Genomic DNA, 26,903 nt, shown 5'->3' with positions numbered 1-26,903 from the left:
ACATACCCGTTTACCCAATATTTGTAAGTCACCTTGCATTTTCTTTAACAATGTTGGTAGTGGTAGTTTGTTGGTTTGACAAGGCAACATAGTTTATAGCAACACATTGTTCCCTTTAAGCACTTGTTTAGCCACAATTATATGTGGTGGCAATGACGACACCAAATAGAGCAACAACATCCCTCAATTAAGATGACTCGTGAATGTTTCTACCAATACCACGATAGCCAAACACAGCATCTAACATGGTGGCTTATCTTTTCCTTTGTTTCCTGTTAGAATTTTTGGGCTTATTTTTGTGTTACACACTTTTCCGTTATTTATTATAATGACTTTTTACCCGTGGTTAGTAATGTAAGGATTTGAATATATTGCAATATGCTCCTCATTCACACTCAAATTGGCTGCCCCCAAATGTCACTATTACATATTCTCTATTTGTTAGGTTAGAAGTGTGATTTATTATTATTATTTGTAATGGAAAAATCATTTTCAATGGATTTTTTAACTTTAAATGGTTAAAAGTTATTTTCTAGTCAAAGATTTGAAATCAAAGAAACTCTAAAAAGCTGAAATCAATATAAGCACCCTAGAAGAAGCTTTTGTACCAATGTAATTAACAATCGTTTATTTATAGGAAAATATTCAACATAAAGGAGAACATTAAACAATTATTTTCCCATAAATGAGTCATTGTTCATCACACATTTTGATGTAGATTTTCCTATTAAATAGTAATGTAATGACAACATGACCAAAATTGGTTTATAGAGTAAATAGGAAATTAAGTTTCACTACAATCCCTCTAAAGGGTAGAATACATAATTACACGAAGGGGCATTGGAAAAACTTCCAAATAGTCAAAAGAGGGTCTGGATAGGTTGCAAGACAATCCCATGTGAAAACTTCAAATATTGCATCAAAAAGTTAAAATGGTGAACGAAACATCCCAAAAAAATAAAATCTAAGTTTTCTCGACGGCAAAAGCACTCCACAATTGAAACTTAAAAATACTCCATGTATCCTTTCAATACTTATAAAAAGAAAAAACATGAAATACAATGGAGGTACAACATAAAAATGTGGACAAAAGTTACAAAACATGCTCACAATTTTTATTTTGAATATTTTGCAACTTTATCTTATGCTATAACACTCGTGAACAACCCACATTTTCTATAATTTCCCCATTTTACTTCATTTTTCACAATGATTTTTAGAATTCAAGATCACTATGAAGTTGATATTATTTTAAGCTGATTTTGAGGCTCTACTAATGATGTAGTTAGAGACTAGATTCATCATTTCAATGATACAATGTTGATTTTGGCATTTTAAAAGGGAAATACAATATTATTTGTTATGGTTGAGTCCATAATGAATAAATGAGATTGGTTACAAAGATTTAAATGAGAGAATTTTTTCAACTCATGAAGTTCATCTAAACATTGACGAATATTATAAGTTTAGAGTGAAGAAATGAAGTATATCTTTATAGTTCGTCAAGCCATAAAAATAGAGAATGAACATTAGTTATTTAAAAGATATTTTGTTTAGATGAATATTATAAGTTTAGAGTGAAGAAATGAAGTATATATTTATAGTTTGTCAAGCCATAAAAATAGAGAATGAATAACAGTTTAGTTATTAGTTTATTACTTAATGATGACCAAATAACTAATGTTGTTACTTAGAAGATATTTTTTAGATGTAAATTGGTAATGATTATATGAATAATAATTTTATTATGTATTAGAAGATAACTAAGGAATTGCATATACCCATCTATTTATATCTATAATGACGTTGAATTTGCTAAGGCTTCTACCAAATTATCATCATACTTATGCCGTTAAATTACTAATATTTTGATAACATTTTCATTCTACTTTGTGGTTTATAATGGTTAAAAGGGCATGCACAACAAAAATGTATTTATAATGTTTTAGATGCTTAGAATGCTGCAAAGAGACAATAAGCATCGCTAAAGTGATAATAAAACCTAATGAAATTTAGCTTTAATTACGTTTTGTTCTCCATACTAGCTTTATTAGATATTTATGGATATTGTTTTTCTTAGTATTTCAAAATTTCAATTTAAATTCAATGCCAAACTAATATACCTAAAAACACAAAACCTATCAATTGATGTGCTAAGAGACCCTAATGACAGCTATCTTTTGTTCCCATGCTAGACTAATAAGATATATATGGATATAGTTTTTATTTGCACTTCAAATTTTCAGTTTAAATTCAGTACCAACTACTTTACCTCAAGAAACCCATACAACCTACAAATTTATGTTCTACAAAGAACCTAGTCACAGCAATGCTACTTCCATTGGACAAATTAGGATTGAAAACTCAATGAGTTGCATTGATACATAATAAGCCTTGGTTTGCAAAATTACTTAGTTTGTAGATGTGTACAATAAGAATTAAATAAGGCCACAAGTACATCATTATTCCTTCAAACTACAACCAGAAAATGGTTACAAATTCATCACCATTCTGCAGAGTTAGAATCAGGTAATAGGTACAATATAATTCTATATATTCTTTCAACGTTACACTACGTTTCTCACATTTTCTAAGATTGGTATGATACAAGGGAATCTGCGAATAAAAAGTTGCAATCGTTGGAATTTTTGTATCTCAGAAAAACCTTGAATCGTCCATCATTTTTCTGTGTATTCTGATAGTCAAGTCTAAGTTCAAGCATTAATCTAGCATGCAACTTACCCTGCTCTATTGATATTTGCTTAAAAATCAGGTAATAGCTACAATATAATTTTAAATATTCTTTCAACCTTACAGTTTTTTCACATTTTATCAAATTGGTAGATAGAAGGGGATCTGTCAATACAATTTCTTAATTGTTGGATATTTTGTATCTAAAAAACATTATTTTTCTTTGTATTCTGAGAGTCAAACCTAATTGTGGTCGGGTCAAGTCTAAGCTCAAACATTGATCTAACATACGACTTCTTACACTATCGATTGTTGCTTAAGACATGTAGGATCTAAATAACCATAGATCTATAAAAAATGGCTAATACATCCTCATGCTCAAAATTGCTCATCTCTGAGGTATTTTTTGAACAAATATCAGTGACAAAAACATTATGATTATTAATACAGTTTGCACATGAATCAGAACTGCTCAAGATAAATTTGCTTACACCATAATACTATTTGAATTGTTTGGTGTGCTTGTCTTTAAATGCTATAACAATTACCATTACAAAATTCATGCAACCTTCAGAGGGTTGCAAATATGCAATCGATATTTATTAATGCTATCTATCTCTGATATTGTTTGAGCTAATGTTTTTTCTTGTATTCGTTCCACAAAAGTATTGGAACTGGAGGATTCTAACATTTTTTTGTCAGTGTTTTTTCAGAACAATAAGACGGGAAAATCTTGGCAGATAAATAGTTAAAAAAATAATTGCTTTCTTGATTGCTATACGAACATAAATACTCTTCCCAGATCATGTAATTGAAATGCTAGCGTCTTGTGCAAGGTAGAAAGCCCATAGCCTCGTATACGTTCCTTAAAGTGGTGTCTGCTATAGTGGCCGCCTTCAGAGCTCCTTCTGCCAGAACACTATCCAAGTAGGTAGAATCTGCAGTAATCTCTTTGTATCGTGCCTGTTTAAATATAATGTGAAATGATAAATCTATTGTAAATAAAGTCTTCAGGTGTTTTGTCAATTGAGTTTATTTCTTGGTGATTAAATATAATGTGAAATGAGAAATCTGTTGTAAATAAAGTTTTCAGGTGTTTTGTCAATTGAGTTTATTTTTGATGATTGAGAGGAATGATTGTTACCCTCCTCACCCAGGTTCAATTCATGCAAGTGACATCATGAGCTTTGTTGTAATAGTTTTAAGCCTTGCTGTTGGGTTTGAGCAGTCCCTTGAGGACCGAAACATATATATTCCTTATATGGAATATAAAGATATTTCTCATGGGACAAAAAAGTCTTCAGATGTTTAAAATAAAATTATAAGAAGCTTTTCAGTACCTGAATAGGTTCCAGATGTGCAATTACAGCATCAGCAATCAGAGGCTTGAATTGTCCCCAATTCATGTCCTTGCATTCTTGCGCAACCTCCTAAAATAGAACAGAAATAGAATAAGCCAAGTAATTCTTTTAACAAATTTAAGTTGTAATAGGGCAGTGAGCAAACAATAAAAGTTGTTAATTTCTAAATACCAAATCTGATTTAATATTCTCAGCAAATTATTTTATATACCTAGAAAAATATATTCACCCTAACAAATTAAATTTTATGAAAATTACTGAATAAAAAATACACTGGCATTTAACTCAAATAATTTGCAGCGGAAATTTTAAATACAAAATCAGTCATAAAAACACAGCACAAATTTGCCCAACAAATTCTCCTTCACTTTTCTATTACTCAGGGAAATTAGGGCTCCTCCAACAGGGAAAATGACCTTCAGAGAATACACGGAAAATACAACAATGGAACTCGGCCACCCTCAAAAATTTGGCTTGCACCCATGCTAGCTGTTTTCCACAAATTTGGCACCCCTGTAGCAACTTGGCCCCTCCACGAGTCTAATATCAACTCTCTCAGCTTCCGAAACTCTCGGTCTGCCTGCATGGCCTCAACAGTTTCAGCCTCCTCCTCCACATGACACACCCTCGGCCTGACCACATTGAAATCTCAGCCCTCCTCTTGTGCACTTAACCTGCAAACGTATGCTCACTTGAATCCTGTAGCTGCACACTTTTCACTTCCTTTCAGTCTTGAGTCTCTCACACGAGAAAATATGTTATGAATAAAATTAATATGCTGCGAATCGCGAGTAAACATGACAACTATTCACAAAGAAACACCTTAGCTAATATATTAAACAAGGGCCCGCATTTGTACACAGTATAATCTGATTCTTATTCAGATTTTTATATATATTTACTTGTTTCAGAACTTCCCATACTTGGGGATCTCTGTAAAATTGGTATCAAAGCCAGCTGGCATCTTGTCTTTTGTTCTGCAGCCATCCGCCACAACCACCGCCATACGTTCCCACCCCTCGCCCCTCTCCCTCCGCTGTCGTCCACCACCCTCTTCTTGTGTCGCTGTCCTGCAAGACCCTATCTCCAGGTTGCCTGTCAATTTGTCCTCTTCCCGCCGGCAGCCACAGTATTGAAACGCATCCCCTTTCAGCCGCCGGTCTGCCGTCCCGCGCTGCGCCCATTTCCCCTCCGTCCACTCTATCTTGTCCACCCTCCACCGCATCCCACGATCTACTCATCCCCCCTCTTCCCTAAGCCGCGTCCATCGAATCACATCCACTGCCACATCCACCCTCCACCACATCTCGCAGTCTGTCCATCCCCCCCTCTTCCCTACTCAGATGCGTCGATCGAATCCGTGCCCCGCGTCCACTCTGCTGTGTTCATCCTCCGCCACATCCTGTGTCCACCCTCTCCCTCGTGCGTTCGTTGTCAAATAAGAAAGGGAGGGTAAAATTTTAAAAAGAAAAAGAGGAGGACAAGGATAAGAAGAGACTATAAAAAAACTCAATCAAATTGGAGCGGGAAACATCACCAATTACCCAAACAATGAAGGTCAGCCAATTCAACAAGAAATTGGACGAATTTGAAAAGAAATCTAACCACAATGACAAAAGATATCTGGAGCTACAGAAGAAACAAAAGGAGTCAGAAGATTAACTCAACCAAAATTATGACGCCATTCAAAAGGAGCAATCAAACTTACAAGACTTGGTCAATTAGAACCACGAACAAATGATGAATAATCGCAATCAAGTGATGAATGCTTTAAGCCAGCTCATGCAATCAAGAAATGATGCAACTGCCCAACAATAAGACTCTTCGAATATGTCAAAACCGTCAAGCCTGCCTCACACTCCCAAGTCTCTGCATTCATATACCATAGCAAATCCTCATAATATGATGATTCCTAACCAATTTCCACCACACCCCAACCAACCGATTATCGCATACTAACGAAGGGAAAGGCTTGAATTGTCGAAATTTGACGGCAATGAGAAGCATAGTATGGCATGGTTCAAAAAAGCGCAGTATTTTGAAATTTACAACATTTACAACGACGATGAAAAAATTAAGTATGCATCCATGCAGCTTGAAGGCAACACATATAACTGGTATATGTGGTGGAAGAAGTCAGCATATGCAACTAGTTGGAATAAATTCAAAAATAAATTCTTTAAATGATTTCAGGGTATAAAGGAAGAAAAATTCTTAACAGAACTCACCATACTACAACAAAAAGGAAGTGTGGATGAGTATACTTAAGAATGGGAAACACTCGCTACAAGAGTACCTGGATTATCAGCACAACGCCTTATTCAATCATATATTACTAGAATTAAACCGTATCTCCACAATAAACTTAAGCTTCATGATATTACAACTATGGAAGAAGTAATTTGTAAAGCAAAAGTAGCAGAGAAAAATTTGAATTATCACCATTGCCAAGATTTGATAAACTTTACTCAAGACGAAAGCCCTTACAACCTAGAAATACAAAAAACTCATAGTACCTTCCACCTCATTTAAGAGAAGACTAAAAGCTTAGTCTAAATGTCCAAAGACTAAAGGAAGGAAATTGTAAACACTGTGGAGAAAATGGGACTGCAGACACAAATGCCTTAAAAGAAACAACACCAAGAGCCTATATACATGGAAAGCAAAAAATGATTTAGATAGTGAAGAGTTAAATGAGAATCCTCATAACTTTTCCCCAAATTTTGAAAATGAAGAAGCACCGCAACTATCACTAGCAGCTATCACAGGGATAACTCAACCACAAACATTAAAATTAAAAGGAAATATTGAAAAGAATAATGTAATGGTCTTAATAGATTCTGGAAGTACCCATAATTTCGTCAACATGACCCTGGCAGAAACACTGAATCTTTTCATATATTTGATGCCCAATATGAAGGTCATGGTAGCAGATGGAAAGAAGATTGAAAATGTGGGGGAGTGCCACAAGGTTATGTTGTTTTTTTGTAGCATCGAGAGGTATTCCCGCATGGCAAAAGGGGTCTCCAAGTTGGCCTAGAAAAATTAAAATAAAAATTATTTTTTGAAGTGACAAGTCGGCCCAAGAAGTCAAGTTGGCCCAGCCATTGAAAGGGTGTGTCCCTTGGATTATTTGGCCCCATTCAACAAGTAAAAATAGATGATGCAACATTTCATTTTCTCCACCAAGCAATAGCAATCCATCTTCTCTTTCATCATCATCTTATCTCTCTTGGCGTTGCACGTGTGAGGAGGAGGCCGAGTTTGACTGAAGTTGACTGATCTATTTTTTGACCAAGTTTTGAAGGTCACACATGTGAATTTAATTGCCATTGACCAGGCTGAAGGGTTGACCGCAACGTGGATTTGACTGTAGGATTTTGACTACAGGTCCAAGTTTGACAATAGGGCCGAAGTTGACCATAGGCTTTTTGACCAGGCCAAGTTGACGAGTGTTGACTTATGTTATTTTGGATGGTTTGACCAGCATTGACTTGTTGATATTTTGACTAGGCTTGATTGGTATTTGGATTTGTATATTGGCACAAATTTCTAAACAAATTGCTGATTTGTAAATCTCGCTGGAGAATAATTTCTCCTAAAGAAAAGTTGTTGGGTTTCCCAAGGTAAAAATATTCTCTTTATTGTGCATGGTTGTCTTTCTATGATCTTTATTGTTTCCGCTGCATTTATTGTTGATATTTTTTGAAGTGTAATTGCTCAATGATATCAGTGGCATAAGAATATTGTGTGAAAATCATTAGAAAGTAATTATCTGGCAGAAAATTGTATCTAATCTATATCTTGTAGAAAACTTCAACATTGTATCAGAGCTTTGCTAAAAGATCAGCCATTGAAGTCAGCATTAGAGACCAAATATTTGACAGCTTGATTGGTTTTTGGATCTCTTGTTAAAATGGCAACTCTTCTCAAAGTTTAAGATAGGTTGGATGGTACCATCAATTTCAGATCCTAGAAGACCAAAATACTTCTTATCTTGGAAGAAAATGAGCTTCTAGATCATGTGAAAAAATTCATTTCAAAGCCAGAGGGAGCTGAGGAGAAAGCCAAGTACAAGAAGGATGGAGCCAAGGCTAAGAGAAAGCATGAAGCCAAGCAAAGGAATCAAGTAATCAATAAAGGATCACTTGATACCTCATGTTGTTGGTTTGAAGACAACCAAAGAAGTATATGATTCTTTGGTGGGATTGTACAAGATAGAAACACTAGCAAGAATATAAACTTGAGACATCAACTTTGGAGTGTTATGGTGTCTAGATCAGATTTTGTTGTTTATCTTATGAGAGTCTCTCAGTTGAGAGATGAACTTACAACCATTGGAGATGACATTGATTATACAGAGCTTGTTATAGTAACTCTCAATGGATTTGCTTCCTCATGGGATCCATTTGTTCAGGGAATTTGTGCATGAGAAATTTTGTCGAAGTTTGATAAGCTATGGATTGATTGTGTCCAAGAGGAGGCTAGATTATTGTCCAAAAATAGCTTGCAGAATCCACAAGAAAAAACTCAAGCTCTTGCAAAGAAAGGAAAAGGAAGAAAAAGAAACTTTGGAAAGTTCGATAAGAACTTGAGTAGAAAACCCGCTCCACCTCAGGATCAAAAGAAGGATATGTCAAAGATCAAGTGCTTCAATTGACATGATTTTGGACACTATGCATCCCAGTGTCCTCAGAAGAAAAGGAAGGGAAAGCATCATGCATCAGCAGCCAATGTTGATGATGACGATGAACTTCCACCAAAGAGGAGAAATCGTGCCATCTTTATGGTGGAACTCGACCCAAATGATGACAGACCTTGGTTTCACATAAAAAAAATGTCTCCGACACAAATTAGCAGAATAATTGGCTCTGGCCACACTTCAGGAAAATATGCTTCAAACCCTGCCAAACAATTCAACTGTCTTGGGAATAATTTCCCTTTACCCAAAGTTGGCCCTCGTAAAACTTACCGCCCCCAACTTTTAAAATAATTTCTCGGCCATATCAACTTTTAAGTGGACCAATACTCACGGATGCCACGACCCATGCTAAAACTTTGTGCCTTCAATAAACAATCATTTGCCTCAATAAGGTGATTGGGCCCTTTCTAATATGATTTTGACTCTCGGCCTTTTTGTTAATTTTAGGTATGTTCTATGCTTAGAGCAATTTATTTCAATTTTCACAGTTAGTTCCATATCTTTTCCAGATTAGCAATCACATCAGCATTAAAGTAAACTGCAGATAGAACATAAACATAAATCGCGATGTGGCGCTAGCCAGGGACAAACCCCAATGTGGGGAAACCCTTGATCAATTCTTCTTTTATGTTCTTCAATAGTTCAGCAGAGAGAGAGAGAGATAGTACATTTACAACAGAAGTCAATACTTAGACTTTTTATATCTACATGAGATCAGTTGAAGACATATTGCTTCAACTGATTCTCCAAGGTGACTCCACCTATAGTGTTGCATCTTGTCTACATGCTTCACCTCGCTGTGCTGCACCATGCTACACTTCATGTAGATGCTCTTGTCACTTTGCTGCTCTTATCACGGATCTGCATCTAATGTTGTACTCATTGTTGATCTGCACTCAATGCCTGCTATGCTGCATTTCATCATCAGTTGCACCTATCACTGTGATACATCCATTCATACACTCAAGGCATACTGCAATATATCATTATCATCATGCTGCAATACCTTGTGGCTATACTACTTCATGTTGCAATACCTTGTGGCTGTACTACTTCATGTTGTAATACTTATGATGCTCTTAATACATCATCCACTTTGCTGCATATCAGCCTTAGCTACTTGCTATGGCTTGCAGCCTAGCAAAGCAGCTAGGCTATAGTTCCAGATTCCTTCAAGCAGACCCAAACTAGACCCAAGGTAGCAGCTTAGCCCTCTGACTTCTAATCTGATGACAGCTGCTCCTAAACGTATCTCATCCATGCTTTTGACCAGCAGTGAGATAGCTGTAGCTATGGCTAGATGTGACAGCGTATGAGGTCATCTTCACGTCTGAGATTAGGGCCTCTTTGGGCCTCCTTGCTGCGGCTTGATATCTCTATAGACAACGAATTAGGTGACTACTCTTAGACAGCAGAATAGGGCTCTTAGGGTTGTGGATAGGAGCCTTTCAAGACAGCAGAATAAGGTCTCCTTTAACAGCATTTAGAGGATCTTCTTTGACAGCAGTTTAAGGTACCTTCCTGACCTGCGGCTAGTGCACGTATGAGGGCATCTCCTTCAGCTGTGTATAGCTACAGCTGGGACCTCCTCCTTTGACTGCGGCTAGTGTTCTTTCGGACAGCAGCTAGGGCTAGATATGAATCCCTTCTTGCTGCGTATATATATACCTTCATGGATTGCGGCCTAGGGCAACCTTAAGTGCTACGGATAGGAGACTGCATTAAGGTCATCTCCATAGGGTCATCACCATGACAACGTTAGGCTGCAGCCATGATTCCTTTAGGACAGAGCTTAGATCTCTCTGCGTTTAGGGCATGACAATATTAGAACCCTTGTTCCATGACTGCATTTAGGAGGCTTAAATGTTAGGGCTTTATTTCCATGCCAGTGTAGGTGTTCCTCATAAGCCTGCACCTAGGGCATATCTTTACTGTGGCTAGGGCATCATCCTACTTAGTCCAACGTATACTCTTAGTGTCTCTCTTTCACCAAAACCCAAAGACATGGAGAGGAGGAGATCACATGAAGAGTGTGTGCAACAAATGACTTCAAGTCCTCTTCTATTTATACTAAAACGTAGAGGTTGAATAGACATGACTGTTGGGCTTTTGAGCCTACATAAGTTGCTGGCCGACTTGACAATTTGTCCATAATCAAAATAAATTCATATCTTCATAAATACTTATCAAAATCGAATGATCTTTAGATCAATCCTACACCTCTCGATGAGAGGGATCCAAGAAAAATATCAGCTGCCATAAATAAGATGACCCACATGGAGTTTGGCCCTAGTTGCCAATTTTAACACTCCCTCTCAACTAGGGAGAACTCCATCCGTTGATCCATATGTCTGACTATACTATCTCTGCCATCAGTGCCCTGCACTGATCTGCTGAGCTCTGCTCTGCTTTGTTCTGCTCTGCTTGAACTATGAAGAAGAAGAAGTGATCGAGGATGTATCATACCATCCTCCACTGACCCGAAGTCAGTCTTAGAGTGTGTACCACTTTCACTGATCCCAGACCAGTCCTCTACTGACCTGAAGTCAGTCTCAGAGTGTGTACCACTCTCACTGGTCCTAGACCAGTATCATTGATCCCAGATCAATGGAGGTCATCCTAGCATATGGAGTACGGTAGATACAACGATGCGTCCATCGATAGAGCTACTATGGTCCCTATCCTCATTTCCCTGCTCATTGATCAAATGAGAGGTACTTCCCATGAGTCCCAGACTGCATGGGTAGGATGCCTCGACAGGAGAACTAATCATCCTGTCCACAGAAGAACGAATCATCCTGTCCAGTGGATGCCACGGATAACTAATCATCCTAGCCTACAGGAGAACAAATCATCCTGTTCCACAGTCGCCATGGAGAACGAATCATCCTGGCCCACAGGAGAACTAATCATCCTGTTCCATAGTCGCCATGGGGTATCACAGGGGAAGGTTGAACCTGTCATCCTGTACATAGTGCACCACCAGGGGAGGGTGAGTCGCCCTGTGGTCGTATGTTGCTCCAGTAAGTACCCAGTGCCCCCCTGGAGCTCCCAGAGCTCAATACATCATACTTGACCCTTATAAGAGGGTTTCTGAACGACACCAAGTCGTTCTCAGAAAGTCAGGAATTTGACCTTTCCCAGGGGCTTTGTCAAAATGTCTGCGACCTGTACATCAGTCTCAATACGATGGAGCCTCCTTGCTCATCGACTTACCATATCCTAGATAAGGCAGTATCTGATGTCTATCTGCTGGAGCAATCATCGAATACAGGATTCCTCAATAATCGAATCCCCCCTCTGGTTGTCACAGAGAATCACAGTGGTATTCATCATGTGTACAAACAGCTCACTTAAGAGCTTCTGCAACCATGCAGCTTCACACGAGATCATAATCGTAGCTATGTATTCAGTCTCGGCGGTGCTTATAGCAACCGACTTCTGCTTCCTGCTCATCCATGATATCGAAGCAGAATCCAAAGAGAACCAACACTGAGAAGTGCTCTAGTGATCCTCCACACTGCCTGCCCAGTCAGCATTCGAATAATCATGCAGTTTCATCTTTCCAGCAATGTATCTCAATCCACGAGAGATTGTGCCCTGAAGATATCTCAGAAGATTCTTGGCACCAATCCAGTGAGGCTCAACCAAATATGAGCTCACCATGCTAACTGCAAAACATATGTCCGGACGGAAGTTCACCAAGAACATCAACGCGAATGAGTTTATGAAACTCAGAGGCATTTCCCAAATCTGGTCCGACATCACTACCATATAACTTCTGAAAGTTAATATCCTCGAGGTAGTCACAGGCTTGCAGTTTATCATTCCACATTCGGAATCCAACTCCCTCTTACTTCTGCAAATGAGAGGGTCTGCACCTGTCAAAAATAGGTCGTCCTCATAAGGTGCTGGTATGAGAGGTCTATCATCCACAACCTTCAGGTAATGGTTTGAATCGGTTTTACTCCTAGTGAATCTCAGCTTCATCAGATAGCTATCAATCCTCTCATACTACGCCTGGGGTGTTTTGCTTCAAGCCATAGAGGGCTTTATTCCACCTGTATACATGAGATTCCTGATTATGAATCTCAAACTCCTTGGGTTGTTCCAAACCTATGGACCTGCTGCATGAGGGGAATGGTCCCATTATAAGATTTTCCTACAGTACATCTCAGACATGTACCTCCATGCTCTCTTTGAATTTAAGCATCCCTGTCACCATCTGACTCACAGACCTCTGATGCTATGTGTCAATGGACATGGTCCCTAGTGGACTTCCTGCAACTTGATACAACCTGAGCTCAAAAACATCTTTGAAAATTCTATTTTCAAACACATACCTTTCCATCGATGAGTGCCACCCCGTAACCTTCGACTTCCATTGCTGAAATGGACACCAGGTTCTTCTTGCGATCAGGTACATAAAAGAGATTCTGTAAATGAATCAAGTTACCCTCATTCAATTGAAGGATAACATTCCCTACACCCTTTCCGGGATAGGTGGCATCGGCTCCAAGTATAATCCCACGATTGTTTCCATCTCTACCAAATTAGAGAGTGCACCCATCTATCCGATGAAGTGCCTTGAAGCACTACAATCAATAAGCCAGATTCCCAAAGAATCTGAAGGAGAGGGCCAATACAAGATAACACTTCTTTATCTTATCAGAAACAACATTTTATTCTTCATACCTGGGGTTCCTTGTTTTCTATGAAGAGTCGACCATTTCCTTGATGACTCGCATTACCTGTCATTCCTTTGATCATTGAAGATGTCCCTGGAATGATTGTTATCATCATCAAGTGATGTGTCCCTGCCATTCGGACACTCCTTCGCATAATGGCCGAACTAGTTATCTGCCTTTCCTTCCACCCTGAGATCTGGTCTTCCAATGAAGTGATCTTTAGGTAGGCCATATTCTGCTGCGCCATTCTGATAATATTCTCTGCTTCGACTTCACCCTTGGTGAATTTGAAGAGGGATGAGGAATCCACTGATCCTTTTTTCCTTTCCCAACTGTCTTCGGTGATTGCTCTTTCACTCTTGCTTGGACATTGTCTTCACCTCAACTCTGATACCATGTTAATTTTAGGTATGTTCTATGCTTAGAGCAATTTATTTCAATTTTCACAGTTAGCTCCATATCTTTTCCAGATTAGCAATCACATCAGCATTAAAGTAAACTGCAGATAGAACATAAACATAAATCGTAGAAGACAAACTAAGACAAGAGGACACAAGATGTGGCGCTAGCCAAGGACAAACCCCAATGTGGGGAAACCCTTGATCAATTCTTCTTTTATGTTCTTCAATAGTTCAGCAGAGAAAGAGAGAGAGATAGTACATTTACAACAGAAGTCAACACTTTGACTTTTTATATCTACATGAGATCAGTTGAAGACATATTGCTTCAACTGATTCTCCAAGGTGACTCCTTCACCTATAGTGTTGCATCTTGTCTACATGCTTCACCTCGCTGTGCTGCACCATGCTGCACTTCATGTAGATGCTCTTGTCACTTTGCTGCTCCACTCATTGAGATGCTCTTATCACGGATCTGCATCTAATGTTGTACTCATTGCTGATCTGCACTCAATGCCTACTATGCTGCATTTCATCATCAGTTGCACCTATCACTATGATACATCCATTCATACACTCAAGGCATACTGCAATATATCATTCATCATGCTGCAATACCTTGTGGCTATACTACTTCATGCTACAATACCTTGTGGCTATACTACTTCATGCTGTAATACTTATGATGCTCTTAATACATCATCCACTTTGCTGCATATCAGCCTTAGCTGCTTGCTATGGCTTGCAGCCTAGCAAAGCAGCTAGGCTATAGTTCCAAATTCCTTCAAACAGACCCAAACTAGACCCAAGGTAGCAGCTTAGCCCTCTGACTTCTAATCTGATGACAGCTGCTCCTAAACGTATCTCATCCATGCTTTTGACCAGCAGTGAGATAGCTATAGCTATGGCTAGATGTGACAGCGTATGAGGTCATCTTCACGTCTGAGATTAGGGCCTCTTTGGGCCTCCTTGCTGCAGCTTGATATCTTTATAGACAACGAATTAGGTGACTACTCTTCGACAGCAGAATAGGGCTCTTAGCACTGTGGATAGGAGCCTTTCAAGATAGCGGAATAAGGTCTCCTTTAACAGTGTTTAGAGGATCTTCTTTGATAGCAGTTTAAGGTACCTTCCTGACTTGCGGCTAGTGCACGTATGAGGGCATCTCCTTCAGCTGTGTATAGTTGTAGCTGGGACCTCCTCCTTTGACTGTGGCTAGTGTTCTTTCGGACAACAGCTAGGGCTAGATCCCTTCTTATTGAGTATATATATACCTTCATGGATTGCGGCCTAGGGCAACCTTAAGTGTTGCGGCTAGGAGACTGCATTAAGGTCATCTCCATAGGGTCATCACCATGACAACATTAGGCTGCAGCCATGATTCCTTTAGGACAGAGCTTAGGTCTCTCTGCGTTTAGGGCATGACAATATTAGAACCCTTGTTCCATGACTGCGTTTAGGAGGCTTAAATGTTAGGGCTTTATTTCCATGCCAGCGTAGGTGTTCCTCCTCATAAGCCTGTGGCTAGGGCATATCTTTACTGTGGCTAGGGCATCATCCTACTTAGTCCAGCGTATACTCTTAGTGTCTCTCCTTCACCAAAACCCAAAGACGTGGAGAGGAGGAGATCACATGAAGAGTGTGTGCAACAAATGACTTCAAGTCCTCTTCTATTTATACTAAAACGTAGAGGTTGAATAGACATGATTGTTGGGCTTCTGAGCCTACATAAGTTGTTGGCCGACTTGACAATTTGTCCATAATCAAAATAAATTCATATCTTCATAAATACTTATCGGAATCGGATGATCTTTAGATCAATCCTACACCTCTCGATGAGAGGGATCCAAGAAAAATATCAGCTGCCATAAATAAGATGACCCACATGGAGTTTGGCCCTAGTTTCCAATTTTAACACTTTTTCAATAATTTGATAATGAAAACTATTCACGAACTTTTTAATTTGGACGGCTTCTATAATAATTGGCCCTCTGTAAAACACAAATTTCATATGAAATATGAGTCGCTCTGCTTCAACAATTCTTTGGTCAAATAATTCAATAATTTCAAATAGAAATTGTTGAATACTTAAGTGATGATTTCACACAACTTTCAGGAAAATATCTTCAGTAATTTGATCGCGAACTTTTTTTGAAATTTATCTGCAATAACCCTTAGGCTCGTAGGATGCACAACTTTGATACCACTGTAATGTCCCAAATGGAAAAATTTGGGGTTTTCTTGAAACTCTAACTCAAAAATACTTCAGATAAAATTTCCATTCATAAACAGAGGATTGAAATGTAAATTTAACAACATAGAAGATGCAAATAATGATAATGAGCGGAAGGAAATCTCAACTTTATTTATAATATATAAACTGAGGTTTTACATGTCAAAACAACTGCTACAGCTCAGATAGAACTGGCCTCAAGAATCTGCTCCAATGCTGCCCTAGCCCTCCACCAAAATTGAACTGAACTACCATTGTTAAGCTCTCATGTGAATTTTGGATGAATTCACCAAGGGGAGATGGGTGCTCGCCCAATCTCTCTAAATCACCCGAGGGTTTCCGTCCTGGGGCTACTGTTGAAGTAGAGAACCGAGTTCTCAAACCTCTCCACAAGAAGAAAATACAAATCCAAGATGTCCTCCAATGGTCTCCTCCTCTTTTATAGATTTGATGGACCCCTCTAGAACCTCCTATTTTATTATTATTTTAATCATGGAGCACTTTTCCCTCTTTTATTTCAATTAAAATATTCTTTTTAATGTGGGAAAAGGGTAAATTGGCCACCATGTCTCCTTAGGTCACTGAAACTCACATCTAACCATCCCATCCTGTAGATCTTCTCGTTCCGGTTCCAATGAGCTATTACACTAAGGTGTTCTGTCAAGTATTCTTCCCAGCCACCTTAAGCGTAATTAATTGAGTTAGGCCCAATAATAACTCTGTTTTTTGAAAGTTGTTGGAATGCACCAAAACGAAAGGCAAATTGTGCGGATGATGGAATATACCAAGTGAATGCCATCGGACCTCATAGAAACTCCTCAAAACCCCTCCAAAAGCCCTTGGACCCGCTGATGACACCAAACTGCACCTGTGACCTGTCTGCCCCCAACTCTTAAAGCCCATCCTAACCATGTCATAAGGAACACCAGAAAAAGGAATATTACAATTTAAAAGACTTTCGTTAGATCCACATGAGATAAGAAAAATACAATGGAAGGAAGTCCTAGTAGTTTAACCGAAAACAACTAGCTACATCAAATCCTAAAGCATTTTTCAGATCCAATCAACAGTGCAAGATAGCTATACATTGATGATTCTATAAAAGCATATAAACATAACAAATATAAGCACAAGTAGAAATTAAAAGCTCAGTGAAACAATATTACCATGTCCATGGAAGAAAAACACCACAGTAGTAACCCCAAATACTTTTTGCTTTATTACCAAAATAGAGAGCTTCAAGAGCTGATAGCCAGAGTACAGTGATCCAAAGATCAAAGAAGTTACAATGAGGAGCCTCGGGCTCAATTTATAGAAAAATAGAGAGATCTAGATCCCCCTCCAAGTGGAAAATGGCTAGGTCCAAGAAGTTGCACAATTTTGACTTGATCCTGGATGATAACGACTAGTTGTTGCTTGATCCATGCCAAAATTAAATCTTATCCCTTGATCTTGATGAAGAAATTCGAATTCCATAATAATTCCCTTTTTTCCTGGTCCAAAAAATATTATTTTGATCTTTTTTCCTCAAAAAATCATTTTTGACTTAATCACCTTGGTGCATAAGCTCATTTTTGGTTAAAAATTGTATTTTTCCCTTGATGAATTGCCTCAAAAATTGGACCTCTTTTGGACCCCACAAATTTTCTTCAACTAACTGGACCAAGAAAAAATAATTCTTTTATGGCCCCAAAGAATTTCTTATGGTTTTTCTTGCCTTGGAATTGGGTTTGTCAATTTAATTCTTCCTTGGGAATGACCACCTTCTCCAAAAATTTGTTTTTCCACTTGGAGAGAATTTTATGTTCTCTCAATTTTAATCTTTTATCTAAGTTTTTGCCCTTTTTTGCTAGAAAACTCAAAATAAAAATAATTTGAGGGGAAAGACATATTTTCAACCCTCAAAAGGTGTCTAGACACTAAGTTGAGGTGTAGAGGTTCTAACTATGAGTACTCTAGTCTCTACCCCTTTCAATGTTTACAAACTTTTGATTTTACAATTTACATCCAAATTATTAAATTCCATGACCAACTAGAAATTTAATAATTAAAAATAGAGACTTAGCCTCAACGAAATTCTGTGAGACTCAAGACATGATCTAGTATGATGAATATACATAGACTCGATACACTCACTTAAGACATCACCACTGAGCCCCACCCTGGCTTTGGAGTATATGTGGGAGAAAAACTCTATTAATTATTTCGTGTACAAAATAATTAATGAGGTTACAAAATTCCTTAGGATAAAACTCGTTAGAAAAAATTCTTATGCTTACCTAGGTGTTTTACATGACTTTATAGACATACTAGAATCATTTTTACAATGGTCCATCGGGCTACAGAATTTGGAGTTACAACCTTGATGAATGATGATGATGAATTTTGGATTTCTAACTACTAGAACATGATGGAATTCCTTCGCAAAAATGTGTCACTGATATAGGGTATTTGACACGAAGTGGTCAACAGGCACAATTTCCAAATAATTCTCATCATAGCCATTTGTACCATTTTGTTGCAATCATGGCAACAAAGGCTCTCCCAACAATTTCCCCAGAAGAATAATGGACACCCAACATGAATCATGGGTTATATTTGCACAATATCAATTAACCATGTGGCTTCCAAAGAAGCCTATGTACTTCACTTGGCAACTTACTCCAACTTAATAAAGGAGAATATATGAGATAAAGGACTTAGAATAGTATAAGATAAAAGGTTTGGGCTAAGTAATAAAATATTATTATCTACTTTATCCCCCATGAGCCCCTGAGCCCCCTTTCATTCCTTTCTCGTGGAATCATAGCTCCACATGTTTTGTCCTTCTCCATCTGCAACCAATAATGTAATTTTATTATTTATGTACAATATTTACATATTGCATTACTTGGCCCTCAACCATTCATCATATATGCAAATATGCATTGCTAATCTAGGGTCAAAAATGGGGTGTCACATTCTCCTCCCTCTAAATTTTGCACCATCCTTGGTGCAAATCACCATACATATATACCATAATTTTGACATTAAAATTTCAAAACAAAGGTGGGTATTCCTCCCGTATCGCATCTTCCATCTCCCCTGTCGCTTCTTCAAGGTTGTAACAAGTCCACTGGACTTGCCCTATGGTTCTATCCTAGAGCATTGTGACCTTCATGTCCAATGTACACATTAGTTATACTTGGAAGTCTCCTTCGAGCTCCACTTGAAATAAAGTCTAGTCAATGACATGACTAGGATCATGCACATGTTTTTTCAAGAATGACAAATGAAATGCATTATCCACCTTCATGAAAGCAAACAATATAAGCATGTATGCAACTGGTCCTATCTATCAAACATCTCAAATGGACCACGAAATCTTGCTAGCTTGGTGCTGGTGTCACTTTGCCCCAATTTTTAATTCTCCTTGAATCATACTTTTATCCACAATTCTTTTTCATTCCTCATCTCGCCTTCAAATTCTACTTAATTTAAACCACTTTATCTCCCATTTCCTTGAGCAATTCTGATCCAAGTACTACCATAGTACCGAGTAAATACCACACCAGCCCCATTCCTCACTTGTGGGGTTAGTAGAGTGTGGACTTTCAAGGTGATTCTAGATGATCCTGTTGGAAATACTAAGAGCGGGGGTGAATCAGTGTTTCTTTTCAATTATTATTTTTACCAGTTAAATCATTTATATTTAGAACACAAAATGAACAACATGAATAAATGCTTTTATTAATATAATCTTTACAATAAATCAAGTACAATGTATATAGGGCTCCAACCAGTTGCCAAGCACCAACTTGGACTTTTTGTGAGGCTCCAACCTCCAGGGCACCAACCCTGTCTTGTCAAGGCACCAACCTTGGATTTAGGAGCACCAACTCCAAGGACACCAATCCTTCCAATTCTAAGGCACCAACCCCAAGGGCTCCAACCCTCTACTATATATTGTCTAGATATGTTTGGTAGTAATTCTCTGCTCCCAACATCTTCTTCATTGAATTCTGTCTATCTACACCTTCACTGCTACATCAATGACAGCCTGTCTTCATATGAAGGAGTCTTCACAACTCTGCAAAGTTACCTCATGATGATTTCAAATAGGCATCATGATCTCCAATAATGTTTCCAAGATTTGTTGAAGCTTTCCAACAAGATATCTGCGCTAAGCCTCAATGTATGCACAAAAACAATTCTCTGTTTTCAAGCCTCTGTTCTTATTGTCGCAGTAACTACTTTAGGAGTGATTGTCGCGGTATCTTACTTCCAAGGAACAAACTCACAAGTACTTCAACGCTGATGTTGTCTACTGCTCCCTTCAACTGATGACTGATGAAATCTTACTTGGCTGGTTCGAGGTCAAACAGATCTTCGTCTTCCGCTGGCCGTTCGGCTTCCTCTGCGCTCACTCGACCTTCGACTTCCTTCTTCTTCCGCTGAACCTTTCAACTTTCTTCTTCACTCGCTCGACCTTCGGCTTCCACTTTTGTCCTGCTGGACCTTCGGCTTCCTTCTTCGCTCGGCCTTCAGCTTCTACTACACCTTCTGCATCTGCCAGACCTTCGGCTTCCTCTGTTTCTTCCGCGTCTGCCAGACCTTCGACTTCCTCTGTTTCTTCCAGTACACACATTGTGAACTTTCCTTGTTCTCTGTTATAGATGCCTGATACGCCTGACTTTTGGCTTCCTTTTTCGCTGGACCTTTCGGCTTCTCAATCTTCGACTTCCTCTGTCTCTTCGAGTTCACCAATACTCAAAAGACACGTTCATTGGAAGAGAGGCCAAATTACAATAGATGTTGCATATTAAAATTATATCAGAGAGGCCCTTTTTTTTTAATATTCATACAATAGACTCATTATTTACGGAGGATTTCATAGGAGAGACCGTACCCAATGAGGTCCCACATCCACGTCATCAATCGCAATCGCAACTCTTAACATCACCGATGTAACATGGCCGATATTCATACTGCCGATGAAATGGACGCAATATAATATTAAACAGTCATCAATAGATCCGTCGGGTCCATAGCTCCATCGCAATTGACGGTCTGTCGAGTCCACAAGTCTTATCACAATCACAGTTTACCATCGTTACATTTCTTCAAGACTTGCAATATGCGACAGATGCGATATTTCTTTAGGACGTATTATAATGGTGTAGCGGGTCCGCATATGTTAATTTTAGGTATGTTCTATGCTTAGAGCAATTTATTTCAATTTTCACAGTTAGCTCCAAATCTTTTCCAGATTAGCAATCACATAAGCATTAAAGTAAATTGCAGATAGAACATAAACATAAATCGTAGAAGACAAGCCAAGACAAGAAGACACAAGATGTGGCGCTAGCCAGGGACAAACCCCAATGTGGGCAAACCCTTGATCAATTTTTCTTATATGTTCTTCAATAGTTCAGTAGAGAGAGAGATAGTACGTTTACAACAGAAGTCAACACTTTGACTTATCTAGATAAGAGCATAGATCATCTCTAAGAAGATGATACATGAGATCAGTTGAAGACATGTTGCTTCAAATGATTCTCCAAGGTGACTCCACCTATAATTGAGCTGCATTTCGTCATCATGCTGCACTTCACCGCGCTGCACCCATCATCACTATGCTGCATCTCATCACGCTTCATTAAGCATGACTATACCCATCACTGTACTGCATTATGTGCCATTGTTGCACCATGTTGCCATCCTGACCTATGTTTTGGTTGCACCTTGCTTGCTTGTTGTCCCTACCATGCTTGATGTTCTTAGCATGCTCGTTGTTGCATGCTAGTTGTCCCTTTCATGCTAGCTGTAACATTGCATGCTTGGTGTATTTGCTGCTAAGTACCATACAACTGTTCCAATGTTAGTTAGTTGTCCCTTGCATGCTGCTCTCCTTTGGAGATAAATGCTCCGGTTGTTTCAACAGTTCTGGGCAGTTCTGGCAATTCTGGCTGTTCCCGGCAGTTCCGGCAATTCCGGCTGTTCCTAGTAGTTCCGGCTATTCCCGACTGTTTTGACAGTTCTCGGCAGTTCCGGCGGTTCCGGCTTTTTTGGCAATCCCAGCAGTTCCAGCTTTTCTGGCAGTTCCGGCTTTTCCGACAGTTCCAGCTTTTCCGGCAGTTCCGGCGTTTCCCGCAGTTCCTGTCTTTTCCAGCTTTTCCGGCTATTCCGAAAACTTCATCTTTTCCGGCAGTTCCGACAATTTCGGCTTTTCCAACTTTTCCGGCAATTCCGGCTTTTTCGGCAGTTTCGTCTTTTCTGGCTTTTCCGGCAGTTCCGGCATTTCCGACAGTTCCGGCAGTTTCATCTTTTCCGACTTTTCTGGCAGTTCCAGCTTTTCCAACAGTTTTGGCTTTTCCGGCAGTTCCGGCTTTCTGCCCTCTGGATCAGGGCAGCGTTATCCCTTAGGATCTCTTCTCCTACTAAAACCCAAATACAAGTAGAGAGAGGAAGAGATCCCAAGTGTGTTGAAATGACTTGAACGCCACCTCTATTTATACTCAAACGTTGAGCACATGTGGGGTTTATTTGGTTGTTGGCTGACCTTGACGAATTGTCCCATAACACAAATAAATTCATAACTCCATGAATACTTATCAGAACCGGATGATATTTAGATCAATCCTACACTTCTCGATGAGAGGGATCCAAGAAAAATATCAGCTGCCATAAATAAGATGACCCACATGGAGTTTGGCCCTAGTTGCCCATTTTAACACTCCCTCTCAACTAGGGAGAACTCCATCCGCTGATCCATATGTCTGACTGTACTATCTCTGCCATCAGTGCCCTGCACTGCTCTGATCTATTGAGCCAATGTTACTTGGGAGCGGAAGCGGGAGCGGGGAGTGGGAGCGGAAGCGGGAGCGGGAGCGACCATTTTCAGAAGCTCCCAGTTTGGGAGCGAATCGGGGAGCGATTTTTTAAAAATATATATATATTTTATATTTTTTAATTTTTGATACATATATGTCAACAAAAACATGTAGAATGATGAAATAGACATAGAAAACATAAAAAAACATAAATTGATCATTGAACCATATCACAAAAATCATCTAGAAATTATAATCGTCATCAACCATGTCCACAAGTTAGTAAAATACATATTACAACTGCAACATATTGAGTCTTATAAATCATGATTCATCAAATTCAATATTAAAGTTTCAACTTCAAGCTTTCAGAATTGAAAATTCAATAACATTTATCATCATTGATCACCAAAGTAACAAGTTGTACTTGTAAGCCAAGTTTAACCATTACAAGAAGTAATATCGAAGATATTTCTAAGTCCTAACTTCTAACTGTTAACATGATATGAAATGTTAAAAATTTATAAAATGAAACATGAATAATGAGATGAAATGAAACAACTTTAGTCTTTCACAAAGCATCATATTCATAATTCACAATCATTACCAATGAGTTATAATTGCCAAGGCCCAACTTCAAACTTCAAATTTTCATTGTCACAGTGATATAATGTTTACAAAAAATATCATAATGTCATAATGATATGAAAGAGTCAAGAGTCAAGAGTCAAGAGTCAAGGACTCAAAACTCAACAGTTATGAAAACTAAAGTCTAATAGAAACTAAAAAAGACAAGTAAACTGTAAATCTACAAGTGGCCCTTGCCACGAGAGTCTCCAGGAGTATAAGTAGGTTGTGGTGGTCTTCTAGGAGTCTCCCGCACAGACCGACGACCAGAACTAGAGCCTCCACGCGAGGGTGTCGATGGAGGTGGCGACAGCAATGGAACAAGACTCGGGCCCCGAGAACTGCTACTGGATGGTGGAGGTGGAGGTGGCATGGCTGCTGCAGCTGCTTCATTTTCATCCCGTACAAGCTCCTCTTCTAGTTCTTCCATATGTACAATGCCATCCTCCAAATTGTCGTCCTCAGGGTGATTGTCCCAAATTTTATATGTGGGATCTTCATTAGCCCGATCACAGTAATGGCTCAACAACCTCAAGTTGTAGTGCACATAAACCAAGCTTTCTGCTCGGTTTTCGTTGAGCCTGTTTCTTTTCACATTATGTATATAACTGTAGGTGCTCCAACACCTCTCTGCAGAAGAAGAATTTACAACCTGTGAAAGAACTTTTTTTGCCAATTTTGGCAAAAGTCCGTGGCCGCCATATGTTTCCCACCATGTGAGAGAATCAAATTTATCTTTGTCGTCCATCGCATGGAAGTTACCATACAAACCACTGCCACTGAAGTATCTGCCTATTTCAAGGCGCACAGCTGCACATTCCTCCCTGTCAGGCACCAACTTTTCTAATGCTTCCAGATATCCTCTAGTTACCTCTTGATCTAAATGGGGTTTGGTCCTAACACCACCCCCTGCTGCAGGTTTGCCCAACCAAGATTCTGAGTAGTATTTTGGCGTAAGGATATACGCCAAGCAATGTAGTGGAAGGTTAAGCCTATTCCACCGTTCACACACACAATCATGAATCAGTTTGTACAAGTTGGGATCTTTATTATGAACAATGTCTTTTATTTCCCCCAACATGGTATCCATTTGCTCATACACCTCGCCAATCACTGGTTTGTCTGTATCTGCAAACCGAATCATGTTATAAATTGGCTTGGTGAAATCCAATACCTGTCTCACAGTTGTCCAAAACTGCCCATCAAGAGCGGCCTCCTCCACCATTTCAAAACCTGCCATGTCAGCTACATTTGTAGCCCTTTCCTTTAACACCTGCCAATGTGGACTTGATACCATGCTAGCTAATGCCTCTCTTACCTTCAAAAGGCGCCTGAAGGTGAGGTAATAGCTACCAAATCTAGTCCTCGCAATCTTCAGCAACTCCAATCTCGAGTGACTGCGGAAAAGGCCATGGGTATTGCTATGATTTGTAATAAATTTTATCATTTTTTTTCCTTTCTTGAACAAATCACCAATCCATTGGTATTGTTCATTTTTGTTTTTGACAATATCATGCAACAGAAGGTTCAATGTGTGAACCAAACATCCAGACCAAAATATGTTCGGGTATTTATCCTCAATAATTGCTCCCGCTGCCTTACAATTAGGAGCATTATCAGTGATGACTTGGATGACATTGTATGGGCCAATACGCTCAATTGTTTCAAGCAATGCTTCTGCAATGTTGATAGCGGTCTTGAACTTGTCTGAGTAATCATGTGCAGCTAGAAAGATGGGACCACTTCGGGACACAGCAAGAACACTTATCAATGGCTTGCCTTTTACATTTGTCCATCCATCAGATACAATGGACACCCCATTGTCAGTCCAAGAACTTGTCATTTTATTCAAAGAATGTGATATTTTTGCTTTTTCATGATCAAGGCCAACAGTTCTTGCCTTGTCATACCCAGGGCTCTTGTATCCTTTAGGGGCATCATTTATGGCAGAAACCATTTCGTGCCAATAAGGTGAGCGTAGAACATTGAATGGTATCCCACATGCATAGAGGAACCTATAAACTTTTGAATCCACATCATTCCTACACCCCTCATCAAGGAAATCTGATATGGTTCTACGCCTTAAAGATGATGACCCTGTGCCTCCATGTCCATATCCACTGCCTTGGGAGGATGCTGAAGGAGTTCTTTGTGATGGTGAGATTGGTTCAAAGAAACCCCTTGATCTTTTTGCTCTGTATTGGGCGTCCTCCTCTTCCTTTATGTATTTGGCTCTATCTGCTGTTGACACCGCTGCACAAGTTTTGATTCCTATTTGTTTGTCTCCATCCCATGGCCTTTTCCCGCAGAGGTGTCTTCTAGCACAGGTGTATGAGCCTGTGTAATCAGTGTTGCAATGGGGGCAATGAAATTTAGTGGTTCCACCCCCTCTCCCTGTTTCAGCCGTGTGAACATATTTCCACAATGGAGTTTGGTCTTGTTTAGTTTTTTGAGGGTCATGTTCACCCTCCTCCACCTCCTCCTCACTGGGGTTTTTACCCATTTGACTTCCTCCGGCTTCTTCATCCACCTCTTCAGTTTCAAGCCCCCTCCGTTTCCTACTCTCCACCACCATAATAACCATAAAAGGGACCAGGAAGAGGAAAATGCCAATAAATATCCCCAGGTCCATGGTGTTTGATGTTTGTAGGGTTTGAGTCTTGAATCTGCAAATTAATTTAGTTTATTGGGATTAATTCATTTAATTTATTAATTTAATTTAAATACATGATCTTTAAACTCAAACAGGTAAATTAAACTAACCAAATTAACTACCTAACCAGCTAAACTAACTAAATGATTAAGTTACTTACCTCTGCAGGCTTGCTCCTCGCTCCTTGGCACTTGCTCCTCGCTCCTCAGCTCTGGCTCCTTGCTCCTCAGCTCTTGCTCCTTGCTCCTTTGCTCTTGCTCCAGCTCTCAATCTCTTGCTCAATGAAGTTGAAATGAAATTTTTTTGGCCCATTGGGCTTATAAAATAAAAAAAAATTTCTAAAATTTTTAGAAATTTCGGGTCCGGCGGATTTTTTTTCCGCCGAACCGCTCCCGGCCCGTTTAAAATCGCTCCCGGAGCGTTTTTTAATGCCCGGGAGCGATCAGGGAGCGATCGCTCCCCGATCGCTCCCGGGCATTAAAAAACGCTCCGGGAGCGCGGGAGCGATCGCTCCCTGAATCGCTCCCTCACAGACCAGGGAGCGCAAATTTTTTTACGGGAGCGCACTCCCGAAAATCGCTCCCGTCCGGGAGCGATTTTGGGAGCGCGCTCCCGACCCGCTCCCCAGCCGCTCCCGCCCGGAGCGCGCTTCGGGAGCGGGTTCGAAGGGGGGGGGGGGGGGGGCGCTCCCCCGCAACACTGTATTGAGCTCTGCTCTGCTGAGCTCTACTTTGCTCT

At 39.5% G+C, this 26,903-nt stretch overlaps 1 protein-coding gene across 6 annotated transcripts in view; it reads right to left on the bottom strand.

Moving 5' to 3' along the window:
* Positions 1 to 3,108: 3,108 nt before the first annotated feature.
* The window catches only part of LOC149258953 (tryptophan--tRNA ligase, chloroplastic/mitochondrial-like), a 429,522-nt gene continuing 405,727 nt past the window's right edge, over positions 3,109 to 26,903 (bottom strand). For 5 of the 6 annotated variants that reach the window (XM_089416870.1, XM_089416854.1, XM_089416863.1 and 2 more), the window contains 2 exons: positions 4,032 to 4,121; positions 3,109 to 3,654 (listed from right to left, as the gene is read on the bottom strand). In XM_089416870.1, the coding sequence (XP_089272996.1) occupies positions 3,511 to 3,654; positions 4,032 to 4,121 (234 nt within the window). In that variant the 3' untranslated portion in view covers positions 3,109 to 3,510. The remainder of the gene's footprint in view (positions 3,655 to 4,031; positions 4,122 to 26,903) is intronic. The other variant, XM_089416889.1, reaches the window with a different exon arrangement.

This window comes from Pinus tabuliformis, chromosome 6, assembly GCF_031772625.1.
Source record: "Pinus tabuliformis cultivar Carrire ecotype Pingquan chromosome 6, CPIR1, whole genome shotgun sequence".
In the NCBI taxonomy this organism is placed as follows: Eukaryota; Viridiplantae; Streptophyta; class Pinopsida; order Pinales; family Pinaceae; genus Pinus; species Pinus tabuliformis.
The sequence above is the reverse complement of the archived record's forward strand: the minus strand, read 5'-3'. Positions and strand labels throughout refer to the sequence as shown.